The sequence below is a fragment of the Coptis chinensis genome, chromosome 8 (assembly GCF_015680905.1).
Source record: "Coptis chinensis isolate HL-2020 chromosome 8, ASM1568090v1, whole genome shotgun sequence".
Lineage (NCBI taxonomy): Eukaryota > Viridiplantae > Streptophyta > Magnoliopsida > Ranunculales > Ranunculaceae > Coptis > Coptis chinensis.
Window position 1 is genome coordinate 49495473 of NC_141463.1, and position 17417 is coordinate 49512889.

Below are 17417 nucleotides of genomic sequence, written 5' to 3' on the forward strand. Positions count from 1 at the left end.
TTGCGGCTTCTAAAACCCTAAAATCTTGTGGTTTTTTTATATTTTTCCATAACTTAATGGATAATTATGATAATACCCCTACAGCCTAAAATTCACCCTTTAGTGGCTACCATTAAAGCTAATGCAAGCTCAACATCACTATGGAGACAGGACCTGAGGCACATAACTCTATAGAGAAGTTGAATATACAGATTGTTTCAAAACAAAGAAAATGAGAATTCTACATATGGGTGAAAGCAGACAAAGGGATTTATAACATTAACACTGATGGCACGTTGAATGGTACAAAAGGAGGATGGGCAGCAGCGCTTCGTAATGATCAAGGAAAAGTAATAGCTACAAGTCATGGCAGCTCAGATATGTAAAACATAGCACTAATATAATTACAAGTGGTAGAGGGAGGATTGGGGATGGCAGTGAGAAAGGGTATTAGAAAAATTGAGGTACAAACTGATTCAACATAGTCATCTCATTTTTTAACAAGACTAGCAAGTATCCATTGGCAGCAGAAAAGATGATACGGATGATCCAAACACTCAAGGGACAACTAGAACACTTCAAGATAACTCATGTCTACAGGGAAACTAATAAATTAGCAGACGCTTTAGCAAACAATAATCCTGCTGTTAGCTATATAGATTTAGTTCGAAGCTCATTTTCTGAAGATGTAAAGAAAATAATCTATGAAGATTTTTTTTTTTTTTTTTTTATTGGTAAGCGAGGTTTTTAGAGAGGTCCCCTACCCCTTTTGATTAAATGAAAAATAAAGCTTGTTACATTCTGACATATTGCTTGCCAGTAGCATCTTCAAAAATAATTTCTTTACATCCTCGGAAAACGAGCTCGGTACTAAGTCTATGTAACTAATAGTAGGAATATTCCTTGCCAATGCGTCAGCTAATCTATTAGTTTCCCTGTAAACATGTTTTATTTTAAAATGTGCGAAATGGTCCCTCAACATTTGAATCTTTCGAATCATCATCTCTGCCGCCCATGGATGCTTACTATTCTTGTTCAAGAAAGATATTGCATTTGTGGAATCAGTCTGAACCTCAATCTTTGTTATGCCTTGTCTCACTACCATCTCCAATCCCTTCTGTACAGCTTGTAACTCGATCAATGCTATGTTCTCATTTTCAGATTTTCCATGACTTGCTACTATAACTTCACCCTGATCATTTCGAATTTCTGCTGACCATCCCCCTTCAGTGTCTTGCAAAGTTCCATCGGTATTAAGGTTACTAATACCTCTTTCTGCGCGCATCCATCTACAATATTCAAACTTCCTCTATTTTGCTACTATCTCAATATTCCATCTCTCCATGAACTCCTGTGCTTCTGGTCCCATATCCATTCTAATATTCATCCCCAATAATCGCGTTCTAACATCATCCAGCACTGCTTCAAAAACCTGATGTGCATCCGAGTGTTTGTTGTTGAAGATTCGATCATTTCTCGACCTCCATATCCAGTACATGAAAGCATTCCAAACAAGTCTGTTATCGTCTTTTACACATCATTTCCCTCTTGTTACATTTTCAAACCATTTTATTTCATCCAGCCATGTGTAGTCAATAACTTGCACAAACCCAATTTTCTGCAGAAGCATGCTCCATACTGTGTTCGCTAGGTAGCATTTGTGGAAGAGATGCTCTTCTAATTCTTTGTCTCGCCAACACAACCCACACGTGTCAGCTTGTACTGTCTTCCATTCCTTTAGCTTTTGTAAGGTTTTTAGATCCCCCTCAACGCCATCCAACTGATGAAAGAAAGGAGTGTGATTTTATTAGAGAACCAGACCAGCCTACCCCATGGCACTGTTTGTTGAATACTCCTCAAGGTCTCATATGTATCTTTCATACAGTACTCTCCATGGATTGCGGCAGTCCAGACAACCTTGTCTTCTTCCCCCATAATTTCCACCTGTGCAATATCTCCAAGAAACTCAGCAAAGTGGTGATGTATGTGTTGTGGAATGGTCCACCTTCCTGCCTCTATGTAGTCGGACACCATATTCTTCACACGGCATGTGCTGCTGTATAATAAAGCTTGAGGAAACTTCTTTCTTACAATCCCAGTAGAGCACCAGGGATCATTCCAGAATTCAGTCTCACTTCCATTACCAATTTGGTGAATCACTATGTCTGCTGCCTCCTTTCTTACCTTTAATATATTCCACCAGCTCCACGAGCAATCTTTCGGAATCTTAAGCAGCTAGAAACTTCTTTCTTTTATCAGATGCTTGTATACCCAGTTCACCCATAAGTTCTCTGCTCTTGTGAGAATCTTCCATATATTCTTGTGAACTATGGCCATGATTCCCAGGCCACCCTCTTCATAGGGAAAACATAAAGCATCCCACCCTATCAATGCATGGGACTGAGCACAATCCGGTCCCGTCCACAAGTAATTTCTACACAATCTATTGATATCATCATAGGTATTATGTGGTATAATAAAGGATGCCAGCCAATACACACTCAAACTATTTAAGACCGCCTTAATTAATTGTAGCCTTCCTGCATATGAAAGTAGCTTCCCCTTCCAACTCTGAAATCTATGAAGATGCTAGTGGTAAGCAATATGTATGGATGTAACAAGCTTTTCCTATTTATGAAAAGGGGTAGGGGACCTCTCTAAAATCCTCGCTTACCAACCAAAAATAAATAAATTATATGATCAATATTGTAGAAAACTCATATTCTTATTGATTTTTCAGGATACAAGCCTATTTTGAACCAAATATCTTAAAAGACGTGTTCTAGAGCCAAAAAAAGAGACAAAAGGGAGTTTAAGGAACAACTGGGAAAAAGTGCCAAAAAGTTAACGGTAAAAGTCAACGGTCAACCGTCAAAGTCAACTCAAAGGTAAAAAAACTAAAAAGCTTAAGAAACACTCCCTGGCTTCAAGGACCAAGAACTCAACCCTTTGCAAGACAGTGGCTAAGCACAAAAGCCTCAAAATACCAAATGGCTCAAATTCCCAAAGACATAGGTTTGGGCCCAACAAGGCTTGATCTTATCCACTAAAAGAAGGCACAAGAAGGTTCTAGATTAGGTTACTTATTGGATAAGATATGAGAGGGGCAATTATGTATATCTGTACACATATATAAGTGTAGATATTGCCACAAAATAGGTATGTTGGTTAGGGTGATAAGTCTTCAAATATACGTTTTTATCCCCTTTTAATGCTTCAATTTAGTCAAATTATATGATCAATAATGTAGAAAACTTATATTCTTATTACTTTTTCAGGATACAAGCTTATTCTTAACCAAATATCTTAAAAGACGTGTTCTAAAACAAAAAAAGAGACAAAAATGACCTCATGGAACTAGGGTTGTGCACGGGTTGGGTTTGGCACTAAACCGACCGCCGAACTGACTCTATCGGTTTATGTTTTTCTAGAACCGAACCGAACCGGCTGGGTTATACTAACTGAACCGAAATAAATTCCAGCTGAACTGATATCCGAACCGAACCAACTGGGTTACGGTTTAACCAATATTAACCGACCTGAACTGATTGGTTTTCATATATTATAAATTAATTATATACTGACTGACGAACTGAATTGACTAATAAACATAACAGACACAAAACAGACGACCGAACCGAACATAAATTAAATATATACTGGTCGGATTTGGAACTAAACCGACGACCGAACCGACCTTATCAATTTTCATATATACTGACCCGAACTGAATTGACTAATAAACATAACCGACACGAAACCGACCTGTTTGGTTCGGTTCGATCGATTTTGTTAGTTTGGCCGGTTTTATGCACACCCCAACATGGAACAACTGGGAAAAAGTGTCAAAAAGTCAATGGTCAAAGTTAAAGTTAACTCAAAGGTCCAAAAACTCAAAAGCTCAGGAAACACTCGAAGGCTTCAAGGACCAATGATTCAACCCTTTGCAAGACAATGGCTAAGCACAAAAGCCTCAAAAGACCAAACGACTCAAATTCCCAAAGACATGGGCTTGGGCCCAACAATGCTTGATCTTATCCACTAATAGAAGGAACAAGAAGGTTTTATATTAGGTTACTTGTTGGATAAGATATGAGAGGGGCAATTATGTACATATGTACACATATTTAAGTGCAGATATGCCCACACAATAGGTATGTTGGTTAGGGTGATCAGTTCTCAAATATACGTTTTTAACCTTTTTAATACTTCAATTTTATATAATCAATAATGTAGAAAACCTCTATTCTTATTGCTTTTTCAGAATACAAGCCTATTCTTAACTAAATATCTTAAAAGACGTGTTCTAGAGCCAAAAAGGAGACAAAAGGGACCTCGTGGAACTAGGGGTGAGCACAGGTCGGATTTGGGACTAAACCGACCACCGAACCGGTTGGGTTATACTAACTGATCCGAAATAAATTCCAACTGAACCGATATCCGAACCGAACCGACTCTGTTATGGTTTAACCGATATTAACCGATCCGAACCGATCGGTTTTCATATATTTTAAATTAAATCAATTAAGTGTGTATATTTTAGTATATATTATATATGGCGGGTCGGTTCAGGTCGGATTTGGGACTAAACCGATGTATCGGTTTCTTATATGCTGACCCAAACTGAATTGACAAGTAAACATAATCGACCCGAAACCGACCGGTTCTATTTGGTTCGGTAGGTTTTGTCAGTTTGGCTAGTTTTATACACACCCCTACATGGAACAACCGGGAAAAAGTATCAAAAAGTCAATGGTCAAAGTCAACTCACAGGCCAAAAACTCAAAATCTCAAAAAACACTCGAAGGCTTCAAGGACCAAGGACTCAACCCTTTGCAAGACAATGACTAAGTACAAAAGGCTCAAAAGACCAAATAGCTCAAATTCCCAAAGACATGGGCTTAGGCCTAACAACGCCTGATCTTATCTACTAACAGAAGGCACAAGAAGGTTCTAGATTAGGTTACTTGTTGGATAAGATATGAAAGGGGCAATTATGTATATCTCTACATATATATAAGTGTAGAGATGCCCACAAAATAGGTATGTTGGTTAGGGTGATCATTCCTCAAATATGCATTTTTATCCCCTAGTAATGCTTCAATTTAGTCAAATTATATAATTAATAATCTATAAAACTCATATTCTTAATGCTTTTTTAGGATACAAGCCTATTCTTAACCAAATATCTTAAAAGATGTGTTTTAGAGCCAAAAAAAAGGAGACAAAAGAGGCCTTAAGGAACAACTGGGAAAAAGTTCCAAAAAGTCAACGGTCAAAGTCAACTTAAAGGTCCAAAAACTCAAAAGTTCAGGAAACACTCCTAGGTTTCAAGGACCAAGGACTCAACCCTTTGTAAGACAATGACTAAACACAAAAGGCTCAAAAGACCAAAGGGCTCAAATTCCCAAAGTCATGGGTTTGGGCCAAACAAGCCTTGATCTTATCCACTATAATAAAACACAAGAAGGTTCTAGATTAGGTTACTTGTTGGATAAGATATGAGAGGGGCAATTATGTACATCTCTACACATATATAAGTGTAGATATGCCTACAAAATAGGTATGTTGGTTAGAGTATCAGTCTTCAAATATGTGTTTTTATCCCTTTTTAATGCTTCAATTTAGTCATATTATATGATCAATAATGTAGAAAACTCCTATTCTTATTGTTTTTTCAAGATACAAGCCTATTTTGAACAAAATATCTTAAAAGACGTGTTCTAGAGCCAAAAAGGGACCTCATGGAACTTGGGGTGTGCACGGGCCAGTTGGGGTCGGGTTTGGGACTAAACCGACGACCAAATCGAGCCTATCGGTTTATGTTTTCCTAGAATCGAACCGAACCAGCTGGGTTATACTAACTGAACCGAACCAAACCGAAATAAATTCCAGCTGAACTAATATCCGAACCAAACCGACTGGTTTTTTTTTTTAGTTGGCAAGTGGGGCTTTTAACGAGGTCCCCTACCCCTTTATTAAAATAAAGCTTAGAGTCAATTACATCTCATATACTATTTTCCACTAGCATCCTCATGTACAATTTTCCTAATATCTTATGAGAATGAACTAGGGATAAGTTCAATAAAACTCACATTGGGCACATTTGCCGCTAATGCATCAGCTAGTTTATTACTCTCCCTATACACATGTACTATTTCAAAATTTTCTATCTCTTGTATAATATGCTTAAAATCCTTGATGATGTGTCTCACCTACCACGGATGTGCTCCATTAAGAAATGAAATCATATTTTTCGAATCTGTCTGCGTGCGCACTCTTTTGATGTTTCTTCTCTTCAGTAGCTTTAATCCTTGATGCAGCCCCTGAAGTTTAATCAATGCTATCTCCTGAAAAGATGACTTTTCCTAAGGTGCCGCAACTACTTCTCCTGTCTCACTTATGATCACAATAGCCCACCCACCAAGCTGTCCTTTCAACGTTCCACTAGTAGTGTTTAGATTGAACATTCCTTCTTCCCCTCTTTCCCAAACACACATCAGCCTTGTCTCACTCTCTATTCTTGTGTTAGCATTCCACCTATCCATAAATCTTTGTCTCTTGAGCCCTTCTTCCATTTTGTAATTTGCTGCACTCTGTTTGATCTTTACTTCACCAACAATCGTGTGAATAAAATCTTGCGAAGTTCTGTGCTGATTCTCAAAGATTCTCGCATTTCATTTCTTCCACATCCAATAAAAGAATGCATTTACGATGAGCTTCAGTGCGTCTTTCTTCCCTCCATTGCCTTTACTCTCCTATAGCACCCATTTAAATTCATCTTCCCACATCATGGCCAGCTGTCTTGAGTACCCTGCATAAGTGATGAGTTGTATCCATATATATTTTGAAAAGTTACAATGGAAATACAAGTGCTTCTCCGTCTCATCTTCCTTCCAACACAGCACACACAATTTTGATTGCACTACATCCCACTTATACATTTTATGTAGTGTTTTTAGAGCTCCTTTCATTACCACCCACCTAATGAACGAATGTCTCGGGATGTTGTTATGAAACCATATGGTATTGTGCCAATCATTGCTTTGTAGCTTCCTCCTCATCGTCTGGTAAGTCTCTTTTAGCTAGAACTCACCATAGAGCGAATCAGTCCACACTACTTCATCTGTTCCCACATGTATTGTAACTTCCTCTTTCATCTCTTCCACAATCTCTGGCCATTCTCTCACCAAACGATGTGTTATACTCCATTCCCCATTGTTGATAAAGTTCACTACAGGTGCATTCATGTGACAACTTGTATCATAAGTGAAAGTTTGGGGAAACTCATTCTTTAAAATACCTCTCGGGTGCCAAGGATCCTGCCAGAAAAGAGTGTCTTACCATTTCCAATCTGATGTCATGCTATGAGTTTTGCATCATCCCTACTGTTCAAAATAGCTCGCTAGCTATATGAGCAATCATTAGGGATCTTCATGCTCAAGAAGTTCTTAGTTTTGATTAGGTTCTTCCAAATCCAAGAAACCCATAAGTTATCCTTTCTACTTACCAAATTCCACTCATGACGCATAATGGCAGCTTGGTTCACAATATTCACATTTCGTACTCCCAGCCCACCTTCTTCATATGGATGGCACACTTCATCCCACCCAATCAATGCATGAGATGGTAAGCAATCTAGCCCAGTCTAGAGAAAGTTTCTACATAACTTATTTATCTCATCCAGAATGCTTTGAGGCATTATGTAAGTTGCAAACCAGTATACACTCAAGTTACTAAGTACCGACTTAATAAGTTGTACCCTGCCAGCATATAAAAGCATCTTACCTCTCCAATTCTGTATTCTCTTTCCCACTTTATCTATCAAAGGCAAAGCATCCATATGTGTAAGTCTAGTCGTGATCAAAGGCAACCCCCAGATACTTTACAGACAAACTCTCCCTAGAAAATTGCATAGAGTTGCTTATAGAATCACATAGATCTTCACTCATCCCAGCAAAGAAAATTTGGCATTTCTGAACATTCACATCCAATCCAGTACTCTGCTTGAACATTAGAAGATTACTCTTTAAGCGTTCTACTGTTTCAAAGTCACCATACATGAATGCAATTAGGCCATCAACAAAAGATAAATGAGAGATGATAGGATCCTTGCATCTATAATGATGTTTGAATTGTCCTTCCCGCACACTATGATGCATAAGCTCTATTAGTAACTCCATTACCATAACAAACAAATAAGGAGACATATGATTCCCTTGTCTGATTCCTCTCTTGCCCTGAAAGTACACATAAGGTGCCCCATTCACCATAATAGAGTAAATCGGAGTTTCTATACATACTTGTACCCATGCAATGAACTCCTCTAGCATGCCATATCTTCTCATAGCAAACACCATTGCTTCCCATCTCACAGTATCATAGGCTTTCCTCAGATCAATTTTTGCCGAACAATGCCACTTGACAGTTCACTCAGCCCATGGACGGAATTCACTTCCTCCATGGCGGCTAGAGGATTTTGCATTTGTATCTCCACCAGCTCAGGGAAACTTAGGGGAACATTATAGCAGAACGGCGGAACATCATAGCAGAATAGCATACCCTCAGAGAGGAGCAGCAGTACTTCTAGCTGGAGCAGCGACGTTTTCAGCACAATGTCACTAGAACACTGCAGAGCATTAGAGATGCGCTCCCGCATAGTAATAGACATGTTAGGACCCGACGTCATCAAGGAGAAGGATCTTCTCGAAGTTGAGACGAGTCACGTAATGATTCTGACTAGGCATTTCCCTAGTGTCCGTATAGTTGGATATATTTATTTTTCTCTTTTTCTTTCTTACGTGTATGACGTTAGTATAAGTTTAATTATATATATGCTTGTTTTATTTTTATTGTGGAATTTGGTATATGAGTAGAAGGTAAAACAGATACATCATGCCAAAATTTCCATTTTTCTTTTTTTGCATTTTATATATGTTTCAAAAAATACAAAAACCCAAAAAGGTTTCATAGTAGAATAAATATCCCTATTATAATAAACCATGTATTTATCATTCTATATCAAACAACCCATGCCCCAAACTTATTTTGGGGTGGCGTGTTTTCATCATGAAGAACATAATACAGGTGTATCGCAGTTTTTGCTCATGTTTTATGATAATTTCTTTCCTTATCTCTTCATTCTTTGAGAACAAAGCATAGTTCTATTTGGGGGTGTTATAGTAACATTTTGCAAAAACTTGCCATTTTCTATATAGTAGATATAGTAGATATAATAGTATATTTCTTCCTTTCTATTTTTTTTTTTTTTTTTTTTGAAAAAAACCAAAAGTATTTTTCCGTATAGTATTAAAAAGTATTGTTTCCTTTTTCTATGATGAATAAAAAGTTTAGAAGTCTCATTATAGTAATAGAGTAAGGATTCGTTCTTCTTACTTAGACTAATATACATACAATAGTTTCTGCATCTTTTCATGAATGGCATGCATCAACATTTGTTTGTATATAACAGTGAGTTTCCAAAGCCAATGTTAGAACAATTAAGTTCCATATCTTGTGAGAATCTAGCCAAAAGCCTCATCTGAATGATTATTGAGTGATGACACAAAGGATGTCCGGATAGAAAGACCACACGTCCACTTGCTTGATCACCACGCCATATCCTATAAGAGAATTTAGGCTCTCTTTGGATCGATATAGCCAAATAAACATTAAAAACCTAAAAATATAATTTTCCTCTAGTTACCCCTCTTGTTCCTTCAACCCTTTTCTAAAAGCCTTTTTATTCTTCACCAAAAATTAATATCCTGTTACAACACCCAATAAAAAGCTTACCCAGCTGACAAGCTGAGAACTGGATGGATATCATAAAAAGAGAAGAGAAGACCTTGGATAAAAACAGAACAGTTATTTGCTTCGAAAAGAAAAGAAAGAGAAGAAAATAAAATAAAAACCTATCAAAAACCAAAACTCCAAAAAATCAATGGAGTAAAAAAAATTGAATCTCCCAAAAGTTCATAATCAAAAGGAGACGATATCAAAAACAAAAAGAAACAAAAGAAAAGTTATAACTCCCAAAAATTCAAAATCATATGGAGTCACAAAGCCAAAGGGCTAAAAGAATGTATCATAATTCGGAAGCAAAAGAACAAAACGAGGTTCTTCTCTAGTTACACGTATCTTGAAGACCCAGTTTCTCAACTTATTAGATTTTGTTTTTTCCCTTCCTTTTTCTTTCTAAACCGTCACCCTAGCCCCGTAACTCCTAATAAAAGACCTCTAGCTCGATTAGGAATATGATGATGTGATAGTAAGTGGCAAACGTGATCAATTGACAACGGTTTCTTTGGACGTCATTTGAGTATGTGAGGAATATAAGTGCCCACTGCACTTGAGAGAATGAACCTTGAGTGAATCTATCAGATAGTTGTGATTACAACACACCCTTGTGAGAACCCACCTTAAGGACGCTCTCCAAAAGTCTTGAAAATTACTCTGCTTTTGTATTTCATTACTCATGTTTTGCACATTTATCTTTAGATGATTAAATTACTGTACATATGTTATTCTAAGTTCAAAGGACTTATCCGTATTCTCCGTTAATGAGATGTATGGACTTCTGAGAATAAAGGAGGAAACAAATAGAAGTTTGTGAGTGCCTTCACTGGAAAACTCTCACGTGGCTTAAAGCTCATCCACTAGGGAAGGCCTTGTTGCATATGGTTATAATAAATCACTCATTTGTGATCTTAGTTTTTTCTCTCATCTTTGCTTGAAGACAAGCAATATGCTATTTGGGGGTGGTGATATTCTCCCAAATGTGCATTTTATTACCTTTATATTGCTACATTACAGTCCGTCTTACATTTAATGAAAAGACAACTCATAACTTTTATTGCCTTTTTCAGGTTACGGAGAAATTCAGGCCACTTATCGTAAAAGCTGTGTCTTAGCAACTAAAGGAGTCTTAGTCACGCTTATTATGAAGACTAAAAGCTGCCATAAAAAAGTATTGAAAAAGTCAAAGTCAAAGGTCAAAGCCCTCAAGTCAGAATACCAGAGATGGATGCCCTTATCTAAAAATATGGAATTCTCAAAAACCTACCTTAGTCAAGAAGAAATCATAAAGCGAAAGCAAAAGTGAAGTGTGAGGTGTCTCAAAAGTGATGAGGAGGGCAAATCAGTAAAAGACAAAAGTAGGGGTATATAATACAAAAGTTAGGGAGAGAAAACATCCATTGTTTTAAGGCCCAAACCATTTGGTTTGTAGCAATTAGTCTTGTTTTCCAATTCAAGTGTTTTACTTTATTATTCTTCATTTTCTTCTATTTAAATCTTGTTATTTTACTTTGTTTGTTCTTCCAATTCAATCAATCTTATCTTGTTGTTCTTGTTTCAATCTTCAATCAATACTTATTTCAATGTTTTCATGTCATTTACATACCAAATAACAACTTGAGTTTTCATGTGCTTAAACTAAACAAATCTTTGCCAAGAGTCTACCTTTCTTCTTCTTAACTCCCACACTCAAACTCTAAACAATTTATGATGAAACTCACTTCTTACAAAACTCTTTTGAAGTTACACACCACATACACATCTTCAAAGTTCACTAGAGTCAAATTACAACTATGTTTATGCATTCAAATTACCCTATTCCAATATGCTTACAGCTATGTTTACGCATTCAAAGTAACTTGTTCCAATATGTTTATGGCTATATTTCAAAGACTTATCCCAATATAGCTTTACCAGTTTGCCACCACAAACAACTCGTAATACTAATTCAATTCATTTTTTATGTAGTAAACTACAATATGTCATTATTTTTTATGGGTAAGCGGAGGTCCCCTACCCCTTCCTCATAGAGGAGAAAATTTAAAAATTACTACAATCTTAAGTACTCTGTCCCACTAGCATCTTCATATACAATTTTCTTTATATCTTCAGAAAACGAGCTAGGGATGAGTTCAATAAAAGAAATTCCTGGGATAGTAGCTGCTAGATTATCAACTAGTCTATTACATTCTCTAAACACATGAACTATAGAAAAACTTTCTAATATGTTGGTTTTGTTCCTGATGTCTTCAATAATCCTCTTAAGTCTCCATGGTTGGGCCTTCCTTTTGTTTAGAAAGCTCAATACATTTGTTGAGTCTGTTTGTGCTCTCACCTTGTTTACATTATGCCTTTGTGCGAGCTCCAATCCCTTTTGTAATCCCTCCAGTTCAATGAACGCAATGTTTGCGAACTCCGATTTTCCTTTTGCTGCCACAATGACTCTCCCTTGGTCATCTCTCATAACTGTTGCCCATCCACCTTGTAATCCTTGTAGTGTCCCATCTGAATTCAGATTCACGATATCAGGACCAGCTCTTTCCCACTTACAGTTCTGGGCCCTTGAATGTACGGGCTCCACATTGACATTCCACCTCTGTTTGAACTCATCTTTTTCCCGCCCTATCGGCATTTTTATTCTGACAGAGCTCATCTTTATTCTGACATCATTCATTATTAGTTGCACCATCCGATGGAGATATCTTGTTTCATGTTTAAATATACGATTATTCCTTTCCCGCCAAATCCAATAGAAATATGCGTTACTGGTCAGCTTCAGAGCATCTTGTTTCGGTCCCTTGCCAATCAATTTCTGAACCATCCACTCTATTTCATCCTCCTAATTTGCTAAAATCGGTCTTACATACCCTGCCAAATCCATTACAGTGATCCAAATGTTTCGTGAGTACGAACACTTAAAAAACAGATGGGTTGTGTTTCAATTTCCTTCCAGCACAGAACACACACATCTGAGTTTATCACTCCCCAATGCTTTAGCTTGTCCCTTGTTTTCAAGCCTTCATTGAATATCATCTACCCAATAAATGAGTGCCTTGGTATCTTATTCGAATACCAGATTAAACCATGTCATGCTGTGTCTTGTCTGATACTCCTCATACTATCGTAAGTTGCCTTAAGCGAATACTCCCCACTCTATGATGCAACTCATATAATTTCATCCTCTCCACCTTCTATTTGTACTTCCTCTTCCATTTGTTGTGCTATCTCCCTTATGTGATGCCTGATGTATTACGGTACTGCCCATTTTCCATTCTCAATCATACTCGCAATTGTAGCAGTAAGATTGCATATGGAACTATACCGTAAAGCTTGAGGAAACTGGTCTCTTAACAATCCTGAGGGGTGCCAAGGAACATGCCACAGTTTTGTATTCTCCCTATTCCCAATCTGATACAAAATGAATGTGGTGGCATCTTTTCTCATCTTGAGTATGTTTCTCCAGCTGCTAGTGCAGTCAGCTGGTATCTTCATGTGCCAAAAATTCCTTGCTCCTAATGTGGTTCTTTTTAACCCATTCTACCTATAATGTCTTCTTGTCTTTTACAATCTGCCATACATGCTTTAGTGTTGCAGCCTTGTTCGCAGTTTTAAGATCTTGAATCCCCAACCCTCCCTCTGCATAAGGGTAGCACATATCATCCCAACTAATCAGTGCATGAGATGTTTGAAGGTCAGGTCCTTTCCAGAGGAAGTTCTTGCATATCCTGTTAATATCTTCAATGGTCTTCATTGGCAGCATGAAAGAAGCAGTCCAGCATATGCTAAGGTTATTAAGCACTGCTTTAATGAGTTGTAACCTTCCTGCATAGGAGAGAGATTTCCCTTTCCAGCTTTGAATCCTTTTCTGAACTCTCTCATACAATGGTAGACAGTCTGAAAAGGTCAACCTTGTAGTAATCAGTGGTAACCCTAAGTACTTCACTAGCAATTCACCCACTGGGAATCGTAATGCACTCTAAATTGCATTACATTGAGAACTATCCAACCCAGCAAAAAACACTTGACTTTTGTTCACATTCACTTCTAGCCCCAAACACTGCTTGAATTTTGCCAAATTTTTTGTAGACAGATAGTTGTATCCTTTTCTCCATGCATAAAAGCTAAAAGGTCATCTGCAAATGAGAGGTGAGTAATAACAGGTTCATGACATTTATAGTGCAACTTGTATCTTCCTTCCTCTACACTCTGCATCATAATATCAGTAAACATTTGTTCTTGGATACTAAATTATATGCTACATATCATGGCTTAAAGAGAGTATGCTACATGTAGTGGTTCAATTCATTTTTCATGTAGTACAATTAGGGGTGACTTCGGATCAAGGGCTTTCAGAAAAATTTCCATTTTTTTTCGGATGACAATATCTTTTCCAACTCCAATCCAAATTTTTTCAGATGTGCAATTTTTTTTTCGAATTCGGAAATTTCAAAAAATTGGAAAAAATTTGCAAAATTCAGAAGGAATCGAAAATTTATACCATATAATCAGATTCTCTTTTCAGAAAACCATCTTTATCAAGTTAATATAATTATTTTGAACCAGTTAATGTATTAATTCAATAAACAACTTAAACCTTTTAACATGTTTATTCAACATGCCTCTCCAATATGTTTATGTATTAATCAAGTAAATAGAGATGAGAGAGCAAAAGAGACACAAAAATGACAGTCTATATTTCTTGAAGGTGTGAGAGAAAAGACAAGGTTCTATTTGTTTTGGTTGATAACATATTTGTGGTTCTGATTTAGTAACTATATTTGAAATTAACAATAATATATGTTAAAATTTCTGAAATCGGATCGGATTGGATTTTGAAAACACATCCAATTCCTATCCAATTATTTTTTGGAAAATTCGGATATCGGAATTTCAGAAATCGGAACACAGATATCCTTGCCAAATTCAAAAAAATATCGGATTGGATTTCGGAAAAATCATATTATTGAAAAAAAGTGGCACCCCTAAGTAAAGTACAATATGTCATTTGTTGTTGGATACTACATTATATGCTACATATAATAGTTTAATATGAGTATGCTATATATAGTAGTTTAATGCGTAGTTTAGTGGCATTGTAATTACAATACAATATGTCATTTGTTGTTGGATATTACATTATATGCTACATCTAGTAGTTTAACAGGAGTATGCTACATCTAGCGGTTTAATGTGTAGCTTAGTGACGCAATGAAAACTTGTTCACCCAGTTCTTCCGATTTTACCCTTCATAATGTGTGCTTGAAAATCCTGCGCATACCAAATTTGGGTGCACCCTCGCACTCTAGAAGGGCCTTGTATATATATACTTTTTAGTATGGGAATATATATATATATATACTAGAAAGTAGACCCATGCATACGCACCGGCTCTTCTAAAAACTTGCTCAACAATCATAACTATACATACATAATTTTTTTAACAATTCATGATTCATGTTTTAGTCGCTAACCTGTTTTAATTTCCTAACAAATTGTTTTAATCAAGTTTTCAAAAACCATTTTAATTTCTCAACAAAATATTTTAATTAAGTTTTAAAAACCTGTTTTTTAAATGGGGGAGGGATCCCATTTTAATTTGGAAGTGTGATTCCCGTTTTTAATAGGAGAAGGATTTTCGTTTTAATTAGAAGTGCTAGAATTTCTTTTTGTCAATAGGAGATGAATTCCCATTTTAATAGGAGTTGATGACGTGGAATTTTAAGATGGCTAGAAACATACCCCTTGTGGGAGCTTTAATGTTAATATATATACTAGATTTTCGACCCCGAGCATACACCCGAGAGCTTTTAAATATTTTGCCTGTTAAAACTGGAATGTCGATCAATGTTTTTGTAAAAAAAAACATATCAAGAAGAGCCTCCATTCCGTCATATTCTTTAATTTATTATCTTATACATAACTGCACTTCGAAAACTTCAATGTTGTTTCCATCATTAGTTGTGTCATGTGTGCAAAAAAAAAAACTTTTAAAATCATTATGCTCATTCTTGTGACTTGCATTGTTTGGAAAGACAACTTGATATGTCATCCCTCTTTGTATGCCAAACCACAAGCACATTATGCTCTGAAATGAACTTATATACATCTCAATAGCACATTTATGATACTCAGTGCTCTAAGAGAGTCATCTAATCCTCAATAGTCCCATTTGAGCTGCACCTCATTATCTAATCACATGTTGTAAGAACCTCCCTTTATGATACTTGAGTTGCCATAAAATGCAATAAGAACCTCCCTTTATGTGTCCATAGCTAGTCAGTTATGTTCTTGGTGTTGATAGTTGTAAGGGGGATTTCCCGTCATTGATTAGATGACACGTGGATGGGAAATGACCTAGGACTATGGATACCTGGAATAAGATGAGAACCATCGGATTAGTTCTGGGAATAAGTTATCTCGTGTTTATCACGAGTGTGTCGTAAGCATGTGCTAATCACGTGACGACCCGCCTCTGAATATACCAGTTATCCAAGCAGTTAGGAACTGATAAAGATAGTTCCTGAACATAAAGAAACTGGAGAGGGCGGCGATCTTTGATGATAAGGAAGGAATCAGAATGACATATCTTTAAGAGTTACCTTTTATATCTAATCTTCCCATATGTGATGGGATATTATGACCAATAAGGAAACCTACCTCTAAGAAGATATGGTCCAGATTCAGACTTTCATAAGGAGAGGATTCCTAATAGGAAAGCAGAGTCCAAAGATGAAAGGGAACTCATAAGTGGTGAGGTTAACCCTAACCCTAGGACTCTCAAGGCTCTTCCTATATAAACCATAGGAATTCGCTATTAGGAACTACGCAAAATAGGGTTTGATTCTTCTAAATAAACAAGGAGATACGTAGGCAGCCGCCAGGAGGTTCAACCATGAACACTAAATCATCTCATCCCTTCTCCATCAAGAAAAATGTTCTGAATCACAAGGCACAGAGGAGGATCAGGGGATACTCAGAAAATCCCCTATATCTTTTCGCGCCGACTGTGGGGACGAAAGCAGGTAAACATTCGCTTCGACAACTGATTTAGTTAAAAAAACACTTAACATTGTGATGGCAGGAACTAAGAAAACAAAAGGTGGCGCTACCACCCCCAGCATCGCTGTCAGAGAAGAAGAGCATGAGATGCCTGAAGGGGGGAAGAATGTCGATCAACATGATGCAAATAATCCCCTTTAAGGATAGGTAACTAGCACCGATGGACTAGTTGCTCCAGGTGCAGGCCCTGGTAATGACACTCAAGGAGAATGCCAAAATGGTGAGAACGCAATTCTTACCAACCCAGAGTCTATTCAAGGAAGTCAGGCATTACAAGCTCTGGAACAACAAAGAAGCAACCTTGAGCGAGAGGTACAGCTGCTGAGGCATTTGTATCAGTCTGACACAGGGAAGGAGCCGCTCATCGATCTCGATGGTGACAACCTTCTAGAGGGCGGTCGAGCTAGGAACCCAAGGTGTGGGGATCCAGTTCGACGCAAACCATCAGAATTATAGTACAGTAATTCGGATGAGAACTCGGATACAGCATTAGGATCAGAGTCAATTGACCAGGATAATGATGTTAACCCCAACACTATAAAAGAATCCAGACCAAAAAACTTTCTACCACTGAGAAAAAC

At 37.1% G+C, this 17417-nt stretch overlaps 2 protein-coding genes across 2 annotated transcripts; both read right to left on the reverse strand.

The window, feature by feature from the left end:
- Positions 1 to 1516: 1516 nt before the first annotated feature.
- On the reverse strand, positions 1517 to 2316 carry LOC147481791 (uncharacterized). The gene is made up of 3 exons (XM_086579058.1): positions 2251 to 2316; positions 1801 to 2163; positions 1517 to 1759 (listed from the first exon to the last, which is right to left on the reverse strand). Exons 1-3 carry the CDS (start codon positions 2314 to 2316, stop codon positions 1517 to 1519), a joined length of 672 nt encoding a protein of 223 aa, XP_086435184.1.
- A 9511-nt stretch (positions 2317 to 11827) lies between these two features.
- On the reverse strand, positions 11828 to 12409 carry LOC147481792 (uncharacterized). The gene has a single exon (XM_086579059.1). It carries the CDS (start codon positions 12407 to 12409, stop codon positions 11828 to 11830), a length of 582 nt encoding a protein of 193 aa, XP_086435185.1.
- Between the last annotated feature and the right edge of the window lie 5008 nt (positions 12410 to 17417).